This window comes from Nicotiana tomentosiformis, chromosome 9, assembly GCF_000390325.3.
Source record: "Nicotiana tomentosiformis chromosome 9, ASM39032v3, whole genome shotgun sequence".
NCBI classification, from domain to species: domain Eukaryota; kingdom Viridiplantae; phylum Streptophyta; class Magnoliopsida; order Solanales; family Solanaceae; genus Nicotiana; species Nicotiana tomentosiformis.
In genome coordinates, this window is record NC_090820.1 from 87381103 (window position 1) to 87405874 (window position 24772).

A 24772-nucleotide genomic window follows, 5' to 3' on the forward strand; every position below is an offset into this window, starting at 1 on the left:
CGGTTATGCGGTGAAAGTGAACTTAGTTAAGGAGTTCTATGCCAACTGGCAACCCGAGGCTAGTTTGGATGATGTGTACGAGGTACAGTTGTGAGGCAAGGTGATCCCCTTTTCCTCTTAGGTGATCAACCAGATTATGGGATTCACAGAGCACTCTCACAAGTTATTCCAGAGTTTTCTTCGTCGCCCGAAATATCCTAGTATCAGACGCCAGCTGTGAGGACCTAACTTTGTGTCTACATGGATGCAGGATACCAATGAATGTCACAAGGATATGAAGAAAGGCATACTCCAGCGTCCAGCTAAGGTTATTCCGCAGTTAATAAAAGCCAAATTATGCAAACTCAAAGTGACATTGATGTCTCGAGGGTGAAGGTGTGCCTGATTTATGTCTTCTTGGCCCGGATGAAGTTCGACCTCGAAAAGATTATGCTTGAACACATGGCTAGAGTGCGACCATTTGGGGCCCGCCGCCTCTTTTACCCGAGTATGATCACTCAACTGCTGAGGACGCACCATATGAATAAGGATCCTAACTATGATCGGACGATCCCGATGTTGCGGCCTATTAAGGCCTTTGATGTTATGTCTGTGATAGACCCTTCTCCCATTGCTGCTACTATGGACCAGATGGTGGTTCATATCGAGAAGACACTGCATCTGATGTTCGTTGATATGAGCCTTCGCGTTGATAGGGGAGATTGACTTAGATGAGCTGCAGCAGGATCATCCCCTCTCTACTATCACACAACAGTGGTTGGGTCAGGCCAAGGGAGTACAACTTCTACCTAACGAGGATGTAAACTTTGTACCCTCTGATGATGAAGAGTATTTGCGCACCTTCGAGGGTACTGGTGATGATTAGGCCGAGGGCCTCAGGGAGTCACCTTTTTCACCCTTGTTCTATTGTTTTGCATTGGGGATAATACATTTTCTTAGGTGTGGGGTGGGGTGGGGTACTCTCATTTGTGTGTACTTGTTTGTTTTTTCTTTTGCCACTTGGTATTATTTTGATCTATTTCTTGATTTCATTAGACGATATTTAGTCTGTAATAATCCTAACTCTAGTTCTAGTCAGCATGTAAGAGTTAGTAATTATAATTGTTTAGTTCTGACTCTTCCCAACGATGAATTTTCTCGACTGTCTTCTTGAGTGATTTGAAATCGAATGAAAAAATACAAAAAAAAGAAAATCAAAAAAGAAATTTAAATCTAAAAATATGTCTTTTATTTCTATTTACCTTCTTAGATAGTGTAATAATTCCCCATTGGTTTTTTTTTAGTGTCGTGATTCTTTTTCAAATGTTTTACTTGAACCGGATGTAGTTAGTTTTTTCTTTTTATAAGAAGAAAGAATCTAGACTTGTAGTGCTAATTGGAAGCAATTTTTCTTAACTTTGTTGTGCCTTGAGAGCAGTGAGTGTCGTAGTATGACGCTTAGGCTTTGTTCTTGACTCATGTATAAGTATGTTAAATTGTTTGATTTCGACTTTGCTTAACTACTTTGACTAGAGAGTCAGGATAAATCTAGTCCTAAGTGAGTTATGTGACAATGTGTGTTAGAGGTTTTTGTGATATTCTATGCATGTCAATTGATGTCTAGAACTTGCCTCGCGTATTTCCAAAGTGAAATGGTATTCTTGTTTAGTCTAGGAAGTGATAGAGGCGTTTCTTTGTGATCCATATATATTCCTTGACCCACCTAATTGTTATGTATCTTAGTTAGCCTCTTTAAGCCTGTAATCCTATTTCTTTAGCAACCACACTACAAGCCTGACCCCTTTGTTTGAATTGACCATTTGTTTGAACCTTTTACCTATCGTGAGCACTTGCAATTGTTATGATCTTGTTAAAGGCTAAGTGGAGGTATAGTTGGATTTTTGAGTGGAACTGAGAAATATAGGAGAAACGTGCACTATTTAAAAATTTATGAGAGCCACTTGTGAGGAATTGAAAGAGAAGAAAAAATGAAAATGAAGTTGATTGAACAAAACATCAGAACTTTGAAAGAAAAAAAAAGTGTTTGTGTATGTATTAGAGAAAAAAGAATTTAATTCCTCACTAGTGGTGGTTCTCATCTTGTTTGTGCTTAAAGAAATAGGGAGTTTGGTGCTATTATTTTTGCGAAGGATGGGGTTTGGTTCAACATAAGTGTGAGGTTTGAATTGTTAGTATATATGTATTAAATTTCTTAAGGAGGTGTAGTCACTATTATTCAAATGTATCTTACCTGTCCTGCAACCTACATTATAACTAATTAATGTCATACTTGATCTTTGACTGAATGAGCTCAAATTAGTAGAGTATTACACTACGGGCAAGCCTATGGTACGTCTTCTGTGGCATATGAATTTTATTTTGAGAGTGAGTGAATTCATTCTATCTTTAGTTCCTAATTGTTCTTGAAATTTGTTGTGAGTGGAACTACTCTCTATTTTTGGTGTAAAGGCACATGATTTGTGAAGTAAAGGGAATGTCTCTGGCCTCTATGTTAGAGTAAGTGAACAGGTTTTAAAAAATACATGGTACTTGTGAGTTGAGCCTTGAGGCTAAGTGGTTTTAGTATGGTGCTTAATCTACTTTAAATATTCTTGGCATAATGAGTTAGGGAAGTTGTTTAATGAAAAGATCGTCTCTATGTGAAATGTAGTTGGATTGCTCAAGGACGAGCAATGATTTAAGTGTGGGTTGTTGATGGTAGGATAAAAACTCATGTTTTAACCGTATTTTGTATTTTAATTACTGCATTTTACTCGTGTTTGAGCTTAAAAGATGATGATTTATACTTATTACGTGTTTTAGGCCTTCAGGAAATGATTCCGAGTTAAGAAGATAAATTGGAGCTAAATCGAACAATTTGAAACTTTGAAGTCTGAGTAAAGTCCAAGAATTTAAACTGGGATCGCGTTCGAGGGTCGATGACTAAGTCTGGGTAACAAAAAATGAGAATATAATATCACTCTAAGAAAAAAACACTACCCCCTCCCCCGCATGGAGCACCACGAGGCACGCCGTGGCAGTGCAAATAGGGCATGACTGACATGAATCGAGCTCTCTGAACTTCTCCATTAGTGCAGCGCATGGGGCTCCGCATTGTGCAATTTTGTCAGAGTATTTTCCCTCTTAGGCTTGGAAAGGATAGTTTCGTTCGAACCCGTACTTGTTATAAATATACCAAAAATATGATTTTGGGAGGACTTTTGAGCTGCGAAAGATTTGAGGAGCAACTAAGGCAAGAAGACACAAGATTTCATCAAGAATTCAACCAACAATCGGTGCAATATGGGAGTTTGTATCAAATCATTGACGTTGATATTTTCTATGTCTTTAAACCTTTTTGAGATGACTTGTTCCATTGCTATGGTGTAGTTTTCCCTTAGGGTATTGATAGACATGGTGTATTAATAATTTGGTTATTGATTCCATTCTTGAAATTTGATTGACTAAATTGATGGAGTTTTGAATTGTATTGTAAAGTTATGTAACGACTCGGCTAGTCGTTTTGAGCATTTACATATCTGTTTGGTGGTTTGAGGACATGAGTAGCTTCATTTGATGTATTATGACTTGCATGTTTTGTCGGTTTTAGTTTTTGAGTAGTTTGAGATTGATTTGGAAGAATGATTCTCATTTTAGAAGCTTTATGTTGGAAGAGTTGACCAAGTTTGAATTTTGTGTATTTGACCTCGGATCGAAGTTTTGATGGCTCCATTATATCTGGATGATGATTTCAGACTTGGGCGTATGCCCAAATTTGCATTTAGATATTTTTAGAAGGTTTTAGCTCAAATTGGCAAAAGTTGGTAATTTGAAGGTTTGAAAAGTTCATAGGTTTAACCGGGAGTTGACTTCGATGTTATCGGGTTTAGATTGTTATTCCGAAAGTTAGAACAGGTCCATTTTGTCATGGAAACTTATGTGCAATGTTTGACTTTATTTTGAGTTGATTTGGTAGGATTCAGATGCGTTCGACAAAGTTTGAAGTTTGAAAGTTAAGAGAATGATCTTCGATTCTTGGTTTTGATGTTATTTGTGATGTTTCCTGCTTTTGGATAAGTTTGGATTAGGTATATGGACTTGTTGGTATGATTGGACGGTGTCCCGAAGGGCTCGGGTGAGTTTCAGGATGGTTTTGGGCAATTTTTAGGCGCTTGTCAATGCTAGTTTTTGGCTACATGGGTGTACATCGCGATCACGGAGCTATGGGCCACGATCGTGAAGAGTAAAATGAAATATTGGACTTGTGAAACGCGTTCACTAAGAGAAAGTTCGCATTCGCGAAGAAGAAATTTATGTTGTCACTGAATTGACTTCGGCGGCTTATATCTTGCAATCTGTAAAGAATTTTGAGATAATCAAAAATTAAAGTTCTAGCTCTTTGTGTCTAGTTTTAAGAAAATCAAACTGTTTGTTATTTTGAGTTTTTTTTAAAAATGTTATGGTCGTTATACTACAAGCTATCTGGAAAGAATTTAGGAAGTTTTGATGGAGTTTGTTCGTCGCGATCACGGGGATTCATGGCCGCAATCGCGAAGGGTAAAACTGTGATGGACATTTTATAAACCGCGATCACGAGGTTAGTGACTGCGATCGCAAAGAAGGACGACTGGCAGAGCTTTAAAATGTCTAATTTCCGGATTTTGAATTCATTTTCTTCACTTTGAGTTCTTGGAGCACAAGTAAGGCAACTTTGGAGGAGATAAATATCAAAATCTTGAGGATAAGTAATTTTATCTTTGGTTTGACTATAAAAATAAATTCATGGATTATTACGCCTAAATCAAGGATTTGAAGAAAAGAAAATGAGGTTTTTTTACTTGAATTTAAGAGAATGAATTTTCGGATTTAGAACATGAAACTGGGGTCGGGTTTGGATGAAACTTATATGGTTAGACTCGCATTCGAATAGGTTGTCGGAATTTTTGAGTTTTTTCGGGTTCTGAGGTGTGGGCCCGGGTTAACGTTTTTGGCTGACTTTAGGTATTTGATTAAAGATTCGACCTTTATCATTTGGGTTTGATTCCTATGGCATTATTTGATGTTTTGAATTGCTTTTGGCTAGTTTTGAGCCGTTCAAAGGTCAATTCATGCGAGATGGCATTTCTACAATATTGTTTTGGCTTGTTCGAGGTAAGTAACATATCTAAAGTTTGATTTGAGAGTAATTATTCCCGAGTACTATGATATTTGGGATGTGTTGGGGTGACAGGCGTGCTAGCTATCGGGCGTGTGTGCGTGCACTGAGGTATTCATATCCGGGTAGTTCTTATGCTATTATGTGCCTTGTGTCTCTATCATGCTTCTTGATATCATATTTTCTCCATTTGTATGACAACATGAGTTGTTATTCATGCTAGAAATCATCTCTAGGCTATCTGCTTTATTGTTTGAGACATGATAGGGTTATGTCTCCATGTTGAGCTAGTTTCCTTTGTCGTAGTCATATTGTTCAGTCATGATAGTTATATCTGCATGTTATATCTCTATCCCTATGCACTTTTGATAGGTTGTATCACTTGTTATTGGTGTCCTTGTACGTGATACGAGTTGAGCTGAATTTATGGAACATTGTGATACTCCGTGTTGTATAATTGGATTATGTGTCTGTGAGATGTGAGACATTGAGACTTGAGCAGATTGAAGACTGATGTGGGCCATGGAGCCGTGTTCTGAGTTATATTTGGATCGGGTTGCACGCCGCAACAGATTGATATTTATGGCACATTGTGATACTCCGTGTTGTATAATTGGATTATGTGTCTGTGAGATGTGAGACATTGAGACTTGAGCAGATTGACGACTGATGTGGGCCATGGAGCCGTGTTCTGAGTTATATTTGGATCGGGTTGCACGCCGCAACAGATTGATATTTGAATTAGAATGCACGCCGCAACGGATTGATATTTGGATCGAGTTACACGCCGTAACATGTCATATTGACTATTGATTAGCGCTTGGGCCAGGACCCGCCCCTCCGGAGTCTGATATTATAGTGAGCCCAGGTACAGTGATATACATGTGCTTTGGTGAGAGGCATTTATGCTAGGCACCCATACAGTGCTGAGTGATTGTGTGTGTGATGGTGAGGGGCATTTGAGCCAGGCACCTTGAGTGTGCTGAGAGTGAGTGTACTTGATGATTCATTGTGATGTTGTTTACTTGACATGTAGGTTTAGAAATATATTTTTCTCATGCTAGATGGCAATATGGTGTTATTGAATTGACATGTAGGCATAGAGATGTATTTTCCTTATCCTAATTAGTAGGTAAAAAGTCTTATCTGTTGTTGAAAGTTTGAAAAAATCATAGTTCTCTGATAAACTCATATTCTTAGTGACTTCGGTGAAAGATTTGGGCTTTAACTATTATACTTGTAAAGTATGTCTAATTTTTCGTATTTGTGAACGAGTTGAACATGATATCTTTTGAATTATTTACTGTTACTGCCATCACTATATCATGTGTTGTTGTTGATCACTGATGCTGGACACTGACTTTCTTCCGAGCTCGTCATTGCTTTCAACCTGAGGTTAGGTTTGTTACTTATTGAGTAAATGAGGTCGGTTGTACTCATACTACACTTCTGCACCTTGTGTGCAGATCTTGAAACTGAGATGTTGTGGATGACAAGAACTGGAACTGAAGATGTGCCTGCCTTCCGGATATAACTACCACTTGACCTTGGTGATGTTAGATTTGAATTCTGTTTATGTATATTCCAAACAGATATTATATTTATTTCATACCAGCTTTGTAAATCTAAGTCTTAGTGGCTCATGACTTGTACTACCAAACTTTGGGTTATTGTATGGGAATTCAGTTACTTCACTTATTAATTTTATATTATTTTCAGTAGAATTATATTGACTGTTATTTGGCTTACCTAGTGGGTTGGGTTAAGGCAAGATTAGGCCGATTTTGGGTCGTGAAAAGGTCTTCATTATTTGACTAAAACGAAGTAGGAGTTGATATTGAATTTCTTTACATCTCATGCTCTAGTTTAATTTTGTGATTCATCTAGGTAATCGAAAGAACCTCTTTAATTATTAATCAAACTAGAGAACAGGGAATATTCGTGAGAAGTTACCCATTAGACTAAAACCATCATTATATTCATTGCAATTGTTCATCGTGCTTCAATTAGATTCTTTCCAGAAATTAACGTTTAATTGAAAGAGGAACCTTAACTTCAAATGTAATTTAATTATCTGGTGAATTCATGAACATCAACAGTATTATAGAGTGAACTAAGTCAAGAATTGGATTCCAAGTCAATTATCTTGCACTTATCTAGTCAATTACACTTATTTCTCCCACTGATATTTCTGTGTTGTTCAACTCCTATCTTCCGATTGATAGTTGCTTTAATTTTAGTAGTAAATTGTAGTTAACAATCATTCCAATCAAGTATTAATTTTTCTGGATAACAATTAACTAGAGATTATTCGAACACTGTTTAAATCCAATACATGTGAAGACAATAATTAAAATATACTATCTTTGACTATCGAGCATTCGTGTTGTGTTTTGCGCTCGTCAAATTTATAGACATATGGATTAAGATGATATGATTAGTAAATTACAAAGAATAAAGATAATAAAATAAAGATATTTTAAGAAAGAACAAGCTTGTATTTCAGATAAATTCCACCATAATCAGGATAATATGAAACTTCAAAGTGATCACTTCTTTCTTTTTCTTTCTTTTGTTTTTGTGTGCCACCCACCCATTTTGTATTCTAAGAAAAAGAAGAAAGACGAATAATCATATAGATCAAACGATAGACCAGAGCAGAATTTAGCTTTATTTAGAGAGCAGCACGCGGGTATCAGGAAAGAGAATCACAAGACCGAAAAATGGATTATTACACATTATTATCATCTCTTTTCCCTTTTTTTCTACTGGACCCAAGAAAATTATTGCGAAAAAATTGACCGATTTGCCGCTCTCCGCCCAAATGTTAAACCTCTTAAAACACAATAAATTTACGGGAACTTGCTCATTTACATAAATATAAATAATTAATCTCAAGTATCGAATAAGGTTCGATGATAATTTGAACCATTAGGTGTTTCTTTTATCGGAAAAGGGCCAAATATACCTCTGTACTTTCGAAAATGGTTTAAAAATACTGCTCGTTATACTATTGGGTTATATATACCCCTCCCGTCATATTTTGGAACAAATATACCCTTATTTTGGATGGAGTGTCACGTGGCAGCACCAGATGAAAACGACCTATTTCTTTTTTTTTACCTGATCCGTTTTTAAAAACCCACCACCCGACCCGTTTTAAAATTCAATTTTTTCAGTTTTTTAAAGCATATATATAAAAATTAGAATATTTTTTTTTGTAAAAACTGGGAAAAAATAAAATAAAATAAAAAGGAATTTGCAAAATTTATTTTTAAGTTTTTTCAGTTTTTTTAAAGTATTATTTTTGTAAAAACTGAAAAAAACAATATTTTTTTGTAAAAACTGGAAAAAAAACTCTCCTAAAGCAGTGGACTACATATGCATTAGTTTAAAAAAATGAAAATATTTTGCAAAATCTTTTTTATTTTTAGTTTTTACAAAATAAATACTTTAAAAAACTGAAAAAACTGAAAAATATATATTTTGCTTTTTTTCAATTTTTACAAAAAAATATTTTTTTTAAAAATGCTAAAGTAAAAACGAAAAAATATATATTTTGTAAAAACTGGAAAACAAAAATTGCAAAATATATATTTTCAGTTTTTTCAGTTTTTTCAAGTATTATTTTTGTAAAAACTGAAAGAAAAAAAGATTTTGCAAAATATTTTTATTTTTTAAAACTAATGCATATGTAGTCCACTACTTTGGAAGAGTCTTTTTTTCAGTTTTTATAAAAAAATATAATTTAAAAAAATTGAAAAAACTTTAAAATATATATTTTGCAAAGTTCTTTTTTTCAGTTTTTAATAAAAACAATTCCAGTTTTTACAAAATATATGGTTTAAAAAAACTAAATTTTAAAAAAAAGAAATGGGTCGTTTTCATCCGGTGCTGCCACGTGGCACTCCATCTAAAATAAGGGTATATTTGTTTCAAAGTATGACGGGAGGGGTATATATAACCCAATAGTATAACGAGAGGTATTCTTAGACCATTTTCAAAAGTACCGGGGTATATTTAGCCATTTGTCATTCTTTTATTCTCTTCAAAAGAACTTGACGCGGAGAATGGTGCACATCTAATTAATATTGCCCTTGTAGATTGCGACGTATAATACTATTAAATTACCATCCAATTCTCATTCGTTGTTTCTTTTGAATTCCTAGGGTGGAGGAGGGGGGACCATGCATGCGGCTCTCCCCATTAACATACAAAATTAAAATTTAAAAAAACTAAATTTATCATGTAGTGACTGCATTTACACTTTACACCCGCTTTGCTTAAAATGCTCGATGTAACTTGCACGTATTCCAAGCAAATTAATGCTCCCTAATAAACAGAAGCCCGTTGAATAATACACGGGAAACTTGAAGAAAATCGGTTGGAAGTTTGTATCACACTCAACCGTTCTTTGTTGAACTAGTTTTTTCCAGAGTTCATATACTTTTCATGTCCGTGTCACTGCACAAAGGAACGGCCTAAATTGTAGTAAACCTTAGTACTTTGAATACAAACCAAACTGAAAGCAATAGAAGTATAGTTTTTACCTGAACAACTTAAACCTAACTCAATAATAATACAAAGAGCTATCTATGTAAGAGTGGTTGTCGTCAACCCATCCCTACTACAGGAAAATCAAATTTTGGCATTACCATCTGAGTGCGCTTTTGCATCATAATGAGTTTGATGAAATTCCTTTTTATCTCTGAGTTACAGCTTTATTCCAGTTAATACTTGCTTTAATTGATGCATTGAGATATCATGGGGACAAAACTGAAATAAAGCATTACCCTCACGAACCAAAACCACTTTTTTCCCTCATCTTCCACCCTTGCACAATATTTTTGCATCAAAATGGTGCAAATTAACTCCAACCCATTACATTATTTTTTACACCAAAAAAGAATATTTCTTTTATATTCTTCTCTCTTCTATATTATATTATTTTCTTTTATTTAAATTTATTTTTTTATTTCACAAAACATATCCTTTCTTTTTTCTTTTTTACATATAATTCATATTTTTTTCTTAACCATTAAATATAAAATTATTTTATATCATAAATTTTTAAATAATATAAATTATTTAATGTATTTTTAATTTTAATCTATTGTTATGTTATTTAATGAACATTGTGTTATTTATTAACATATTATATTTCAGATTTGTACTTTTCAATTTTTTGATGATTATATATTTTTATACAAGTATAACTTATAATAAAATCAACTTACAATTTTATATAAAAATAAAATATACGAAAATTAATTTATAAAAACTATGCACCAAAATTAATATTATAAAAATATTACGTAAAAAGTATTTAATTACAAAATTTATATTATGTTGAATTAAAAGTGTTATATAATAAAAGATAATAATAAAATATTGATGAATAGTAATAATGTTGATGAATAGTGACATCAAATTTAGTATAACACTATTCACACACCAAAATGATGTAAGAAATGGTGTTGGATTGGAACACCAAATCTTACACCAAAATAACATTTGGTGTAAAAATAAATGACGTTGGAGATGATCTAATTAAGTCAATTGCTGATGTTTAAATAAAAAAAATCTAAGAGAAATAGCATCAAAAGCAGAAAACTTTAGCAAGTAAGAAAAATAATTTCCGATGTAGACAACTCACTAAAAAGTTTTATTAACTTTCTTCAACACTAGAGAAGTTTGCTATTGCAACACCAGCACAACTGATAAAACCTCTAATGACTTCAATCTACTTTTAGGGATCAACGGTTGGGGACCAAATTTAGCTCGGGATAAGTACAATTGCCGAAAGTATGAGATTTTTTTAATAACTAACTGGGCGGACAATAAACCCCAGAAATAAAACAATAAATACAACATCAATTCAAAAATTAAGCGGAGACTGTACAATATCCACCCCCCAGCTCACCATCCTGCGCTAAACAGCAAAAAAGTTATAATCCTTTTAAAAACAATTTCTACTGTCATTGATGGTTCAACTTGCGCTTCTTTGCCTGTTTTCTCAATCTCTCCCTCCTTTCTTCTTCTTCTATCTTCCGAAGTTCTTCTTCATCTTCTTTCCTTGCTATTTTCGCACTGTTAAAAATGAAAAGAAAAGCAAGTCAGGATTGTTTCACTCATCTCTTGCTGTTTAAAACTTCTGCAGTGACCACTAAAGTAAACATTATTTAGGCAAACAAGAAACATCCAGAAAAGTGAACATTAGTAAAATCTTTAAATATCAATTCAAAAAATGCAGACAACCAGAAAATGAGTGAAAATGAAGTCTGGTCTAACAACACTGTAACCAACCTCCGCCTTTCTTCCTTTAATATCTCATCAAAATTAGCCTCCATATCACTATCATCATCTTCATCGCGATACCTGTTAGGATTATACCTGCAAAACAGACAACACCTACTTAAGCCGGGAAAATAAGGAGAAATTAACAAAAGCAACAACGAAAGCTAAAAGCACCCTGTTCGCCTAATTTTAACCATTTCAAGTGAGGAACCATCAAACAAGTTTTTAAACGATGTATAAATATAGATGAAATCATCAAATACTGTCAAATCAAAGGAACAGAAAATCTTTCATTTCGATGACAGATCCACATCAGTAGGAAGTTATTTCTACTCAAATAGCAAATTTGTAAAGTGGCTATTAACTTCTTCAATTCCATTAAACCTCAACTTAAAGCAATTAGCAGTCTTACATGTTCTAGGACTATATGTTCTAATTATGCAATGCCAACTAAACTTGCAAACAAAAGAAAGCAACAATAGACATAAACTTGTAAGGAAGGAAGAAACAAAAGAAAAATACCCAAACATCTTCCTAATCAAACTAATGGCTTCGGCTCCATCATCTTCTTCATCATGTCTCATTGGTTTTCTTGCTGGGCGCCTATCATCTTTTCGAGGTGCTGGACGCCTGTCATCTCTTTGCTGAAGAGCTGGGCGCCTCTGTTCTTGTCGCTGAAGTGCTGGTCGCCTGTCATCTCTCTGCTGAAGTGCTGGACGTTTCTCTTCTTTTTGCTGAAGCGCTGGGCGCCTATCTTCCAAGGGCCGAGCTATATTTCTAGGAGGTGGTGGCTTTATCTGTTAAGATCACAAATTTCAATCAGTAAATTCTCATAGGTCAAAAAGTTGGAGGGATCAAACAAGACCTCACCCTACCCAACCAAAAGAAAAAGAGCCAAAAGATATTTTGTTCATAACCAAACAGGACCTTTAGAAAAGAAAAAAAGCATTAGCTATTACCTGAGGTCTAGACGAGGAGACTGGTTGTTTCTGAATCACTCCCTGAGGTCTGGAGACGGGCACACCTTGTTTAGGCATCACTTTTGACTTTCCAGATTCCAAAGGAACCCTATTCTGTACCGAAGATTGCCTTGGTACAGAAGGTTGCATCTTCGAAGGGGTTGGCCTATGTAAAGCAACTACATTACTTTTGGCGCCTGGTGCCAAAAATTTCTTATCATTTGGATTCCCTGTAACCTTGGTGGGAACAACTTTGGGCCCCAAAGGCCGTCCAGGCCCACTTCCATTACTGCTACTGAACTGTTTCCTAGAGTCTAATGATGGTTGAGTCGGTCTATTAATAGACACCGATTTCTGAATCGCAGCTTTAGGATGCATTTGGCTGCCTCTTTTCACTTCACGATCATCTAGAGGCTTTCTCCCAGTATAACTTGAAGACTGCTTGCCACTTGGACGTTGAACCAACCGTGCATCTTCAATATCATCAAAAAACCTGAATAAGTTTCTCAATAAATATAACACGTTGTGATAAATTAAACAGAAGCATGATTAAATAGTGACCAAGAGCGCACCATAATTAGGGGCAGAGACTTTCTGTGTTAAAGGACCTTTGGATGGACCAGGAAGTTCAGCATCATCAGATAATAGAAATGAATAGTCCCTTGTATTTTTTACCATATCAATCTTTCTTTTTAACTACAGAAAAGCAATAACACGAAAAGCCTCAGTAAAATACAGAGATTACATCAGAAGTAAAATTAAGAAATAAGTTCGAGAAATTGCACCAATTGAAGTCTTACCCCATTTGTGACTTTTGGTGCATGGTTGCTGGTGGAAGTTTTTGAGACTGCAGGTTTTGAAGCAGAGCTCTTATTGCTCTGCAGGAAAGGGAACGGTCAGTATCAGATGTAATGTAGGCCAAAACCAGAAAGGAGGATACATGTGCTAAAACGATATATGTTTTCCCCAATTAATATGACTTCAATTAACCAGGCATAGCATGTCTCACTGAGAACACCTTTCAGGAAACTGCTATGATGGGTACATCATTCTGATAGTGTGGATGTGGATGATAACGCTGATGACTTTAATATGATGCCTAAGACTAAGGCTTTCAATGATGCACAAACCATCAATAAATATAGAATTGCTAAAACAAAATTGAGGTACAAGCAAATTGATATGCACGTGAAATTCGATACGTACAGGATGGCTAGACTTCATGACTTTCGCTGCCAGATTTGGATTCTCCAGTAGCGACTTGCTTTCTTGGATTACTCTTTGGGAGATAACAGGCTGTGAAGGTCCAAAGAAGGAACCAAAACTGCAGTGGCAGATAAAGTGGGTTAGACTAAAACCAAAAGCCTCAAAATCAAAACTGCAATATAAACTTTGCTAAAATGATGATATCATTCGATCAGCACAAAGAGGAACACACACTTTTCTTTCTCCAACTACATCGTATGCCTCTAACAATGAGGCAAGCCTAATTCTCAAATCCCTTTACAGATGCACTAATTAGAACTCTACAGGAGAGAGCACAACCATCATTCCAAGGAAAAAAATATGCACGAAATATTTTCCACATAACTGCAGTAGCCATGTAAAATAGATATCTATGCATGAGATCGAGCACATTGCTACAAACATCTGGTTATAGAAGCTCGGACCAAGTTAAGTAACCACCAAATAAATTTCGTGAAATTGATAACTTCAATCTCAGAGCAACACATGTAGCATCATATCAACATATTAGTGGCACTCACTTATCCCTGGATGAAGCATTCCTTTTAATTTCGCGAGAACCACCGCCTAGTTCTTTCTTTCTCTGCTTCCTGATATCTTCTTTTAACCGTTGCCTCAGCTCAAGGTATTCTAACAACTCCTGTGAAGGCTGTTGAGGCTCTTCCTCCTCATATTCCTCCTCACCAGCCTCTTCCTCTTCACCTTCATCCTCGTATTCATCCAAATACTCATCATATTCCTGCATGAACATAACTAAATGGTCAAACGAACATATATAAATCAACTATGCTCCAATTCCACATTACTCCAAGAAACTGCTACATGAATCCTCTTTATCCATTCTATTCTATTTAGATCTATCTTATTCAAATATTAAATAATTTATCTTTTAAGGAGAATTAAGGTTTTCCTGACAATAGGAACTTTCCATTCTCTAAGTCTCACATGTATTACTACAAGGTGATATAAAAGCAGCAGACTAAAAATGGGAAGTGAACAATGTCAAATAAGCTCACATCTCCTTCATATCCCCGCATAGCTGCTTGGATCAGTTGACCAGATTCTGGATACCTCAGTGAAGACGAAAAAGTAGAATTCCTGATATAAAAGAGAGAATTAAAGCTATGACCACCAAATATGCAAAAGAAAGAAATCTCTGAAACTTTGCCACACAACAAGAAAAAATTCACCAAATATAAAAACTTGTTCCATGAGGAACAATAACCAGTGGACATCACCTCGAACCAATTAGGAGACAACAAAACCAAATAAATGAAGGTGGTATTTGATTTTCTGACATCTAGCAAAAGGTTGGTCCAAAATCGTTCTTGTTTGAGTTTTTTCTAGAGTTCTAAGCTTACCGTTTTTTAAGAAAAGATTTGACTGTGTTTTTCAAGCAAACTTTTACCTTCCATCACAAAATATTCAACTGCAACTATCCAAAAATTATTCTTTTTGCACCAATTTTTTGTTTTCAAAAACACTTTTTTCAAAAACTTTACCCAAAAGTTGCACAAACGACTCCCAAATATCAGATTTTTAAAGAAAAATCAGAAAAAAGAAGAACCAATCTAATCGAGAATTCATCATAGTAAATAAAATGTTTTAGAAAAAATTGAAACCAATCGAACCGATAGGAAAAACAAACCCAAGCAAAATCAAATCAATCAAAAAAGAGCTAATCAACTGAGATTCGAATGCAAATCAAAAAAGGAGAGTAAAACGAATCGGTTCTTATTCATCATTGAAACATTAAAAATTCTAAAAAATAATAATAATAAAATAAATCGAATCGCCTAAAGAAACCCTAGCTGTCAGAAATTGATTTCAAACTCAATCCATAGATCATAAAAGAAAAAATTACTCAAAAACGGAATTTTTTAGAAAGAAAAAAAAAAGAGAAAATCGCAATATAAAAGAATACCTGTAATGATGTAGCGAATCGAGTGAAATTTGAACGCAAATGCGAAAAGGAGCGTTGATTTATATAGAGCAAAGCGAATCCGTTCCGGATCTGAAAAAATCGAGGAAAAGAACGAAAAATTAGTACTCCTAATTGAATTAGGAAACGGAAAAATCGAAAAAAAATCGAAAAATTAATAAACAATTACCTGTATCGATTTACCGCATCCGAAAAGGAGAGTTGAGAAATTTGATAAAAGAGAGAGTGGAGATCCGATTTTGACGGCGAATTGGGGATTGTGTTTGGGGGAAGAAAAGGAAGATAAAGCTCTTGTAGGGCAAACGAGGAATGAGCCAGAAACTGAACAATAGAGGGATTGAGGAGCCAGGCTATCGTGCGCAGGTGGTGGATGTAAATACCCGAAAGCGGGCTCAATTTCGACCCTCGAGCCCATTGTTGGACTACTTTCGAATGCATGGATCGCAATTAGTTTGTGTAACAATTATAGGCTCCTCACTACGATTTTTAGCCACCGATATATTTCTAAGCCCTATTTTAGTAATTTTTGCATCTCAGTTTATGTGAGGTATATTCTACATTTAGAAATAATTTACTATATTTAAATTTTTTATTTTACTGTAAATATGATAATTTATAACCATACAAATATTAATAGCTTATTTTAGATTATTTCTCTTTCTTTTTCTAAAATTTCGTACACAGTCAAATAACATTACGTAAAATGAAATGGAGGGAATACTTTATCTATGGTTAATCTCATGCTCATGTTTGGAAAATTAATAACTTTTTGAGAAAGATCGATTTATCCCTCTCGGTATGCCTAATTTCAGACTAATCGAACAAGTAAGTTTTGAATACTAATGCTTAAAGTGAAAAACAATATAGTCATAAGAATAAAAAAGGACTTATTCAACTCAATATTGGTTATTATGAAGAAAAAAAATTCAATACCGGCTATTACTAAACTATAAGTAATTAATATATTTGCACACTTTAATTTATTATTTAATTATAATAAATTAATATAGTTTTAGTAAAAATATCTAGTGCATGAAATTTTTCTATTAGCATCTGTAGATATTGAACTTTAGCATTTGAACTCCATGTGAAATATGAAATATTAATTTGAAGGTGTAATAAAGTACAATGATAATCTTCACTCACAAATTTCTTCTAAATTACACTTTTTTTTTTAAATCAAGTCGTGTACGGAGCAGAAACGGATCCAGGATTTAAACTCTATGGGTTCAACTTTTAAAAATTTTAGCATTGAACCTATTATATTTTTAAAGTTATGGGTTCATCTCTACTATTTTTGTAATTTTAATGATTTTTTACATATAAATTTTTACTCCGCGTCGAAAGTTATGGGTTCAGTTGAACCCGCAGAGTATATGCTACATCCGTCACTGGTACGGAGTACGAAAAAAACTTGACTTACATACAATTTTTTTTTTCTTTTTAACTTCAACATAAATATTGCCAAGCGCCAACTTATTTTTAAAGTTTTTGGAAAAGATTCAAAATTTAAAATAATAGTAGTATTTATTCTGGAAAAACAAAATTACTCTGTATATAGTATTTCGGAAGCTCAAAAATTATAAAAGCTATTATTCTAACCTTTGTTTGTACGTAACTAACCCTTGCAAAATTGGCAACATCGACCATCTTCTTCAACAATCAATCCACTGCATTAATTCAATAACTTGGGAATATTCCAGTACACCTGATTTTGGATAAAACAAAAAATAGCATGTAATATGAACTATGGACCATATATCCTTCTGTTATACTATATTTTGTATGACAACTTTGTTTCTTCCTACGTTATTCAAAACATACTCAGCTGGAATCTAAAATCACTTTAGATTTTAGAGCTACATCTGGAAGTCGATCGAGCTTGTAACTGCATAAGAAGATGGGGCAATAGGATAGCACCACAATATGATAAGAAGCACCCTCAATCGATAAAAGAGCTTGACGGCAAAATTCATTCCTAATCTAAAAGAAAAGAATAATAACAAACCTAGTGAAATTCTATAAATGGGGTATGAGGAGTATAGTGGTACGCAATGGGGTATGGGGAGAATAGTGGTACGCAGACCTTAACCCTCCCTTATAAGGGTAGAGAGGTAATTTTCGGTAGATCTTCGGTTCAGGAACGAAAAAGGGAGCAATAAACAGACAATAGTAACAAAAATGTAACATGACAAGAAAGCAAATGGCCATATAATAACAAAGATTTATAAATAGAAAATATAAAAATAATGTCAATACTATCGAAAAGGATGACACACCGTATATCAACAAGGAACTAAGATAATCTAAAAAGAAAAGAGACAGAAAGAAATCATCCATACTAGTATTCATGTCCCGTCCATCACAAAGCTGTCTGATTTGAGGAGAAACTAAAAAATAGCCAGATTTACAAGTGGTCATTCAAAAATAGCCATACTTTCAAAAGGTAATCGAAATTTAGTCACTTTTCATGTAAAGATAAATTTGAATGAAATCACTGTTCAAAATCCGGAAAATACTCCAACATAATATACTGGAATTCCAACATATTATACTGGAGTTCCAGCATAAGTATACTGGAACTCCAGCGTAATATACTGGAGTTCCAGCATAATATACTGGACTTCCAGTATATTATACCGGTCCAGCGTAATATGCTGGAAGTTCATACACAGGTGCACCGATCTCTAGTATACTATGCTCGAATTTTCCGTGTTGCAGCAAAATAGTGGCTATTTTTCAATGAGTTTACAAACGCTGGCTATTTTTGAATGACCAGTCCAAAAACTTTCTAGCCCATGCTATTTTTACGCTGATTTGGTATAGAAAGACCAAGGGGCTAAGGGAAAGCAAGCCCATATATAGGATTTTTGCTCGAAAAGCCCAATCTACTCCACTATTTGAAGGCCCATTCGAATTGACATAATTAGTTATGCTATATTATAAATTTATTTATTTTTACTAGAGAAGTTATCACTTATTTATATGTGGTATATAAATTTATCAATTATTTACAAATTAATAAAAATTGAGTATCCTTTAATAATAGGGCATTTAATTGGTAATAACCTATACACACGCCTACAATTACCCACCCTACCAACATCGCTCATCTACCCATCCATTTGCTTAAACAACTAGTGAAGTTGCTTAAACAACTCAATCAGTTATTTAAGAAACTCATTTAGTTATTTAAACAAATCAATCATTCATTTAAACAACTACTGAAGTTATTTAAACAACTCAATCAGTTGCTTAAATATCTACTAAAGTTGCTTAAATGACTTAATTAGTTATTGAATTTAATTATTTTTTGACTTCATATGTATGTGCTTTGTGCGTACTTTTTTTTTAAAAACAAATATTATTGTTACGCGCTAATCACGGATTTTAAAATATAACGAATAGCGGGAAGGAGTCTCGTTTGCAGGAATGTATATATTTTGCCAAAAAATACAGTAAGTTTTAGTAATTAGCAAAATATAAATAAAAGGCTCATTTATCTTGACTTCAAGTATTCAATAGGTGCTACCTCTAGTTTAGATATCGAAGTGAAAAGATTGACAAATTTTAAGGAGTAGCCTATGTATTCAGCCCAATTGAATAGTCAAAAAGTTACATTCTTAACCATAAATTCATGATTTTTTAAAGGATCTCTTCATCAATCATCACTATTATTCAGTTGTATTCCTTTGTCTTTAGGTCTGTTATAAAAGTATAACAAACGGTCTGTCAGAAACAAAAACAGAAAAAGAGGTTAAAAAAAATATACAGTAGTATATTCTTAAGATGCCACGTTTAATTATCTTGGCAAATGATCCGCGTATAGCTAAATAACAAGAAAATCCGATAAAAATAACAAGAGAACCACCAATTCATATAGTTTAGTCTATTAATTTTACTAAATTAATCCCCATGTAGAAATATATCGTGAGATTGCGACTTGTCGCCATACAAAAAAATCTCAAAATTTCTTTTTATCATTTTTGAACTATATATAGTAAGTATTCTTGATTGATATTTATTTCTACAAAGCCACAGACGACGTAGATTTTTTATGTTGCCCCTTTCATCTGGAAATTGCGCAATAAAGTGCATTCATCCATCACGTTTTCTTTTTGCTTTTTTGTGATTGAGCAGCTTGGGTCTGTACAATGACAATCTTTAATTTGGCAAGCATTTCCCAGAAATATCATAGAAAATATCAAGAAGCTCATGGGTTTCTAGGATATTTGTGCTGCTTAGAGCTCAAATTATCCATCGAAGTTTACATTGCCAAAAACATTTTTTTTTTGGGTAAGTAATTATTGCCAAAAACATTAAACTCCCATTTGGACATAGATTTTTTTTACTTTATTTCAAAAAAAAAATTAAAAATATTATTTATTCAAAAAAAACTGAAGAAAATTCAAGTTCCAAAAATTAATTTGGGCCAGTTTTTAGAAAATTTGTCTTCCACTCACAAAACCTTAATTTTATTTTCAAGTAAAATGCATGTCGAGACACAACTTAAACTTTCAAAAATTATTTTTCAACATTACTTACCCGAAAAACGGATAGAGTTGAATTTGTACGTAGTTCTAAGGATATGTGATACAGCTTAATACAAATCGTGAGAATAGATAGAAATATCAAATATGTATTGCAAAGAATGCAAAATAAACAAAATTGGAAAGAAAATAATTTTTATGACTAAGCAAGATGAATCAATTTATGAAGCTTAAAAGAATAACTCTTGAATATAGGAGAATATGGTGCTTGAATTACAATATAAGCAAAGAACTACCCTTTACAGAAATGTAGTCATCCTCTTTATAGTGGAGGATCCTACTTTTAGATATAATAAAAAATACATAGTGGGAGACCCATGATAAATCAGCTTTTCCATAATTCCTCCCAGGATTCTCTTCTCTAGTAGGATTGCAACGACTCTGGTCTATGAGATCGATATCGACTCGAGTTTTCGGTCTTGACTCGAGCTCGATTCTGACTCGGATCCCTATATTACTTCGGGGTCAGTGTTGGTCGGTCTCTGAGTCGTAAGTTCGATAATTTTACTTTGTATCATAGTTTGACTTGGATTCGAGCTTGATAATAACATCGAGCTCGACATTGATTGGTCCTTTGGGCTCGAATCTTGGTGACCTGATTTCGGACCTCAACCAGATACTATGAAGACGCTTCTCCGATCCAATATATTACTATTTAAACCAGTTCGTACGAAGTACTAACCGGTTTTTACCGTATACAGATAGTCCCCTCGTTTCTCGGGAAGGATGTAGCAAGAAACGACATGATTTCACAATGGCTCGATCAGATATAAGTCGATATTTGCATCGAGCCCGACTATGACGTACGTGATAGTTGTCCGTCGGTTTAGCTTCCCAAGGCATTTAATGCATGTCAGAAGATGGTCGGCCACCGCTGATATTGAACCCCATTTCTTCAATCTATAACTAGCCTTTCCTTTCACCATTTATCATTTTTACGTATTCAATCTTCCAAATTTTAAAAGTTCATTTTCGTCTCTTCTGAGTTCATTCGTAGATCTGTGATTCTTTTCTGCAAAATTCTTCTTAAAAATCACATAATCTTTATCACCTTCTTTAAATCCAAAGATGGTGAAGACATCAAAAACAGTCCCCCAAAAAGAAAAAGCTTCTTCTTTCCAATCTGCCGCCGACAAAACACCGGTAGATCCACGGCCTGAGGAGTACGTTCTGGCGGCGTGTGTTCTTACCTCCGATTTCAAACTCGATAAAAGTTCGTCTGTTCCCGACCGATGTGAACCCGTATCGAGATATATTTGTTCGATAACCGGGGGGGTATATCGAGCAGATAAAAAAAGAATTGGTAGTACCGTCTCCCGAAGAGGATATTACTAGTCACGTGAAAGAGTTTTTAAGTGTGTACACTTACCCTTTCATGTTAGGTCCCCTCGATCCTGTTATCATAGATTTTTGTCTTAAATACATAATAACTCTAGGCCAGATTCATCCTTCTTTTTGGCGGATCGTTATTTTGATCCGATACTTCGTGAACAAAATCGAGGGGATGACTTTCACCCTCGATCATCTCATCCGATTGTACCGTCCTCGCCTTTTTTGAGGAGGGTTAATAAAACTTTAGCGTCGAGCTACCAAGGCTCTGTTCTCGAGCATAGACGAGGACATGGATCGAGGCTGGATAGGCAGGTTCGTTTGAGTAAGGACTTCGGACCTAATTCTGACTGAAAAGATGCCTTTTTTCGAGGAGTGGAACATGAAGCGTAAGTGTAATTCTGCTATTATCTCCTACTATTTTGCCTTTTCATTTCTTTTCTCACCGATATCCCCCTTTTTGTGATGCAGCGGTTCCCTCGATGCCCGGCGCAGTTCCCGATATCAAGAATTGGGTACGGGATCTGGCTTCGACCTCCACATACGCAGAACGCTCATGGCGTGACTTGTCAAAGGGCCGATGGGAGGCCAAGAATCATGGTAAGCCCTTTTCTCGTATTTCGAACGAGATGCTTTCCATATACTTTTAATAATTTTTTCCATATGTAGGTGTGAACAAAAATGCGATTTTGAGGCCCTCGTGCGTCGAGGAAGAGGCTTCGGCCTCTATTCCAAAGCTAATTTTATATATATATATATATATATATATATATATATATATATATATTAAAAAAAAGATATTTTAACTAATCAAGCCTCAGCCATAACATGTTACAACTTAAAAAATGGTTTTGAAAGCCACGTTGTGATTGATGACAAGAAAGATAACATGTTATGGAATAGTTTTGTTTAAAAAATAAAAAATAAAAAGGGAAAAAAATCTGCATTAATTAAGTTTCACAAATAAACAAAAGCACCACACCCCACATCTAAGGCAAATTCAACCTTTTACATGTTGCTCTCACCTACTACCACCACAAAGCCACCGCCCTCCACCCATCTGCACCAAAATTCCTCAGCCATGGCCATCAACCAGTAGTGATTTTCTTTTCCCTTTTTCTATTTTCTTACTCTTTGTCATAGATTTCCTTTCAGTCTTCTGTTTCTCCTTCTCAAACCCTCAAGAAAGAAAATGACCTCCTTAAAGAGAACCCTTTCAGGATGTAGTTCTTCCAAGGTTTCTAAGAAACAACACCTTGATCGGCACTCGAGATATTCTCTGGAACCAGTCGAACTATAATGGAAGAATGTGGAATGGATTTCTTGCCGACTGATGGAGAAAAGGCATGTGAAATTTTGAAGAACATCATATCTCTCCGGTGGGAATCTTTTGTGAAAAATCCAGGGGGTTATGTTAAAGAAATTGTGCTTGAATTCTATGAGTTCATTAACAAAGAGGAGAACTTCAACAGTGCGAGGTAAAGTTATTAATTTTAACTCTGAAGTTTTGAATGAAGGAAAATAAGAGGAAAAATGCATTCGTTCCCGAAGATCCAAAATCGAAGAAGAGGACGGCTCATAAGCTGAATAAGAATACCATTCCTTGGAATCAATTCTGCGTCTAAGGGATGATGACGAAAAAGAAAAAGAAGAGGACGACGGGTCCGCGCCGGCGACTCAAATGAAAAAAAAGCACTGATGCCCCAAAGACAGCTGAATCGATGGTGACTCATAAGGCTCTGCCTCGAACCGAAGAGATATCGGAGGAAGGTTCAGGCAAAGTCCCCGAGTCATTAGAGATCGAGGATGCTTCCTACCGAAGTCAACAAACGGTGGGTACATCAGAAGGGGCCGGTCCTGAAGCTCTCCGAACTGAAGAGAACGCCCCAAGCGAGTCGCCTGGGGCAATAGTAATCGGAGATTCGCCCACTCTCCCTGTCTTTTCCAAAGGGGTTATTCGGGAAGCCCAAGCTTTGGAGGCCCTCGAGATGAGCCGGTCTTATAAAGGGGAGGACCCTTTCCGTGATCTGTTTACCGGGGTCGAGGACGCTGCTGGCCCTAGAAATGTGTCGGGCCTTCTTTGTGAAGTGCAGCTAGCTCTGAATCGGGTAAGCTCTTAATTTTCTTTGTTGATATTATTTTTCATATTTTGCTGTTCTTTTCTAACTTCTTTTCTTCCTTCTTCGCAGGCCGTGGCGGTTCATCGAGAAGCATGTTCTTGGTCTCGAGCTGAGCTGCATCGGTTCGCGACCGATCTTCAACGGGTCACGGAGGAGAGAAACTCCTTAAACTCCTTTTAGGGCAAAGGGGAGAGGGAATCAAAAACCTCCGAGCTGAGTTGGCTAAGGTTCATCAAGATCAGACCGATCTGTTTGAGCAGGTAATGATACTTTTAAAAGCCTATGGGTTCGATACCGAAACGATGGCTAATTTTTCGGTCTCACAGCTGCAGTAGAAAATTGAGATGATCGGAAAACTCCGTGAGAAGGTTGATGTGATAAAAGCAGAGTCCTTGAAGTGGAAAGAAAATATGGACCGCTTTGCTGCAGAGAAAGAGGCTGCTCGATCTCAATTCTCATCGGCTGAAAACCAGCTTCAAAATATGAAGGAGAAAAGCTCGGTTCAAGTAAGAAGAATAGAGGAGCTCGAGGCTCGGTTGGCCTCTGAACTCGCTAAGGCCGAATCCGATGCCGAAAAGGCAAAGGCCGATGCGGATGCATTCGTGGTCGTTTACCGGGCTGATGCTGAAGCTGCTCAGGTACAAATAAGAGAGGCAGTCAAGATCGCCAACACTCGAGCGCATTGGGTTGCTGAGCTTACTAAGTGCCGATCTCGGAGGGAGACCCTCGAGGAGATCCATGCTCGAGGTTTCGACCTCACTGAAGAGATAAAAAGGGCTAAAGAGCTCGAAGCCGATGCTGAAGCCTTGGTTTCCGATGATGACGATGATGATGATGATGGGAGCAAGAGAGGGTCCGAGAGCGGGGAGGAGCCCGATAGAGAAGAGACCGCCCCGAGGATAACCAAGAAACTTAGTCCCTTAATTTCTATTTCGGATGTTGCAAGCAATCATATAAATAATCTTGTAGATATATATAAATATCTTTTCTTTTCCCGTCTTGCCTCTGTTTTATTTTTTGTTTTGTGAATATTTCATTTTACTCATGCCTTATGAATGTTTTCATAAGGCTTTAGGCAATTTGATCGAATTCGGACTTTGTAGCTTTTATATCTGAGTGAGCGTTTTCGAACTCGAAGTAATGTAGCCCGAAGGCTTAGTGATTTTGAACTTGTAGCCCGTATGCTTAATAGTCGA

The 24772-nt window shown here is 35.5% G+C and overlaps 1 protein-coding gene and 1 long non-coding RNA gene across 3 annotated transcripts; one reads left to right on the forward strand and one right to left on the reverse strand.

Moving 5' to 3' along the window:
* Positions 1-10778: 10778 nt before the first annotated feature.
* LOC104107017 (uncharacterized) lies at positions 10779-16035 on the reverse strand. 2 transcript variants are annotated; one of them, XM_009615696.4, is made up of 11 exons: positions 15747-16035; positions 15560-15649; positions 14652-14733; positions 14157-14374; positions 13597-13714; positions 13191-13268; positions 12963-13086; positions 12391-12863; positions 11954-12228; positions 11441-11527; positions 10779-11224 (listed from the first exon to the last, which is right to left on the reverse strand). In XM_009615696.4, the coding sequence occupies exons 3-11, from the start codon at positions 14670-14672 to the stop codon at positions 11113-11115; spliced, it is 1506 nt and encodes a 501-aa protein (XP_009613991.1). In that variant the 5' UTR covers positions 14673-14733; positions 15560-15649; positions 15747-16035; the 3' UTR covers positions 10779-11112. The 2 variants fall into 2 exon arrangements, with proteins under 2 accessions (XP_009613991.1, XP_018629942.1); XM_018774426.3 differs by lacking the exons at positions 14652-14733; positions 15560-15649; positions 15747-16035 and having other exon boundaries at positions 14157-14380.
* Positions 16036-22431: 6396 nt separating this feature from the next.
* LOC104107019 (uncharacterized) lies at positions 22432-24571 on the forward strand. Its single transcript, XR_011411000.1, has 2 exons — positions 22432-23564; positions 23646-24571. It is a non-coding gene; the product is annotated as an uncharacterized lncRNA (long non-coding RNA).
* The last annotated feature ends 201 nt before the right edge of the window (positions 24572-24772 follow it).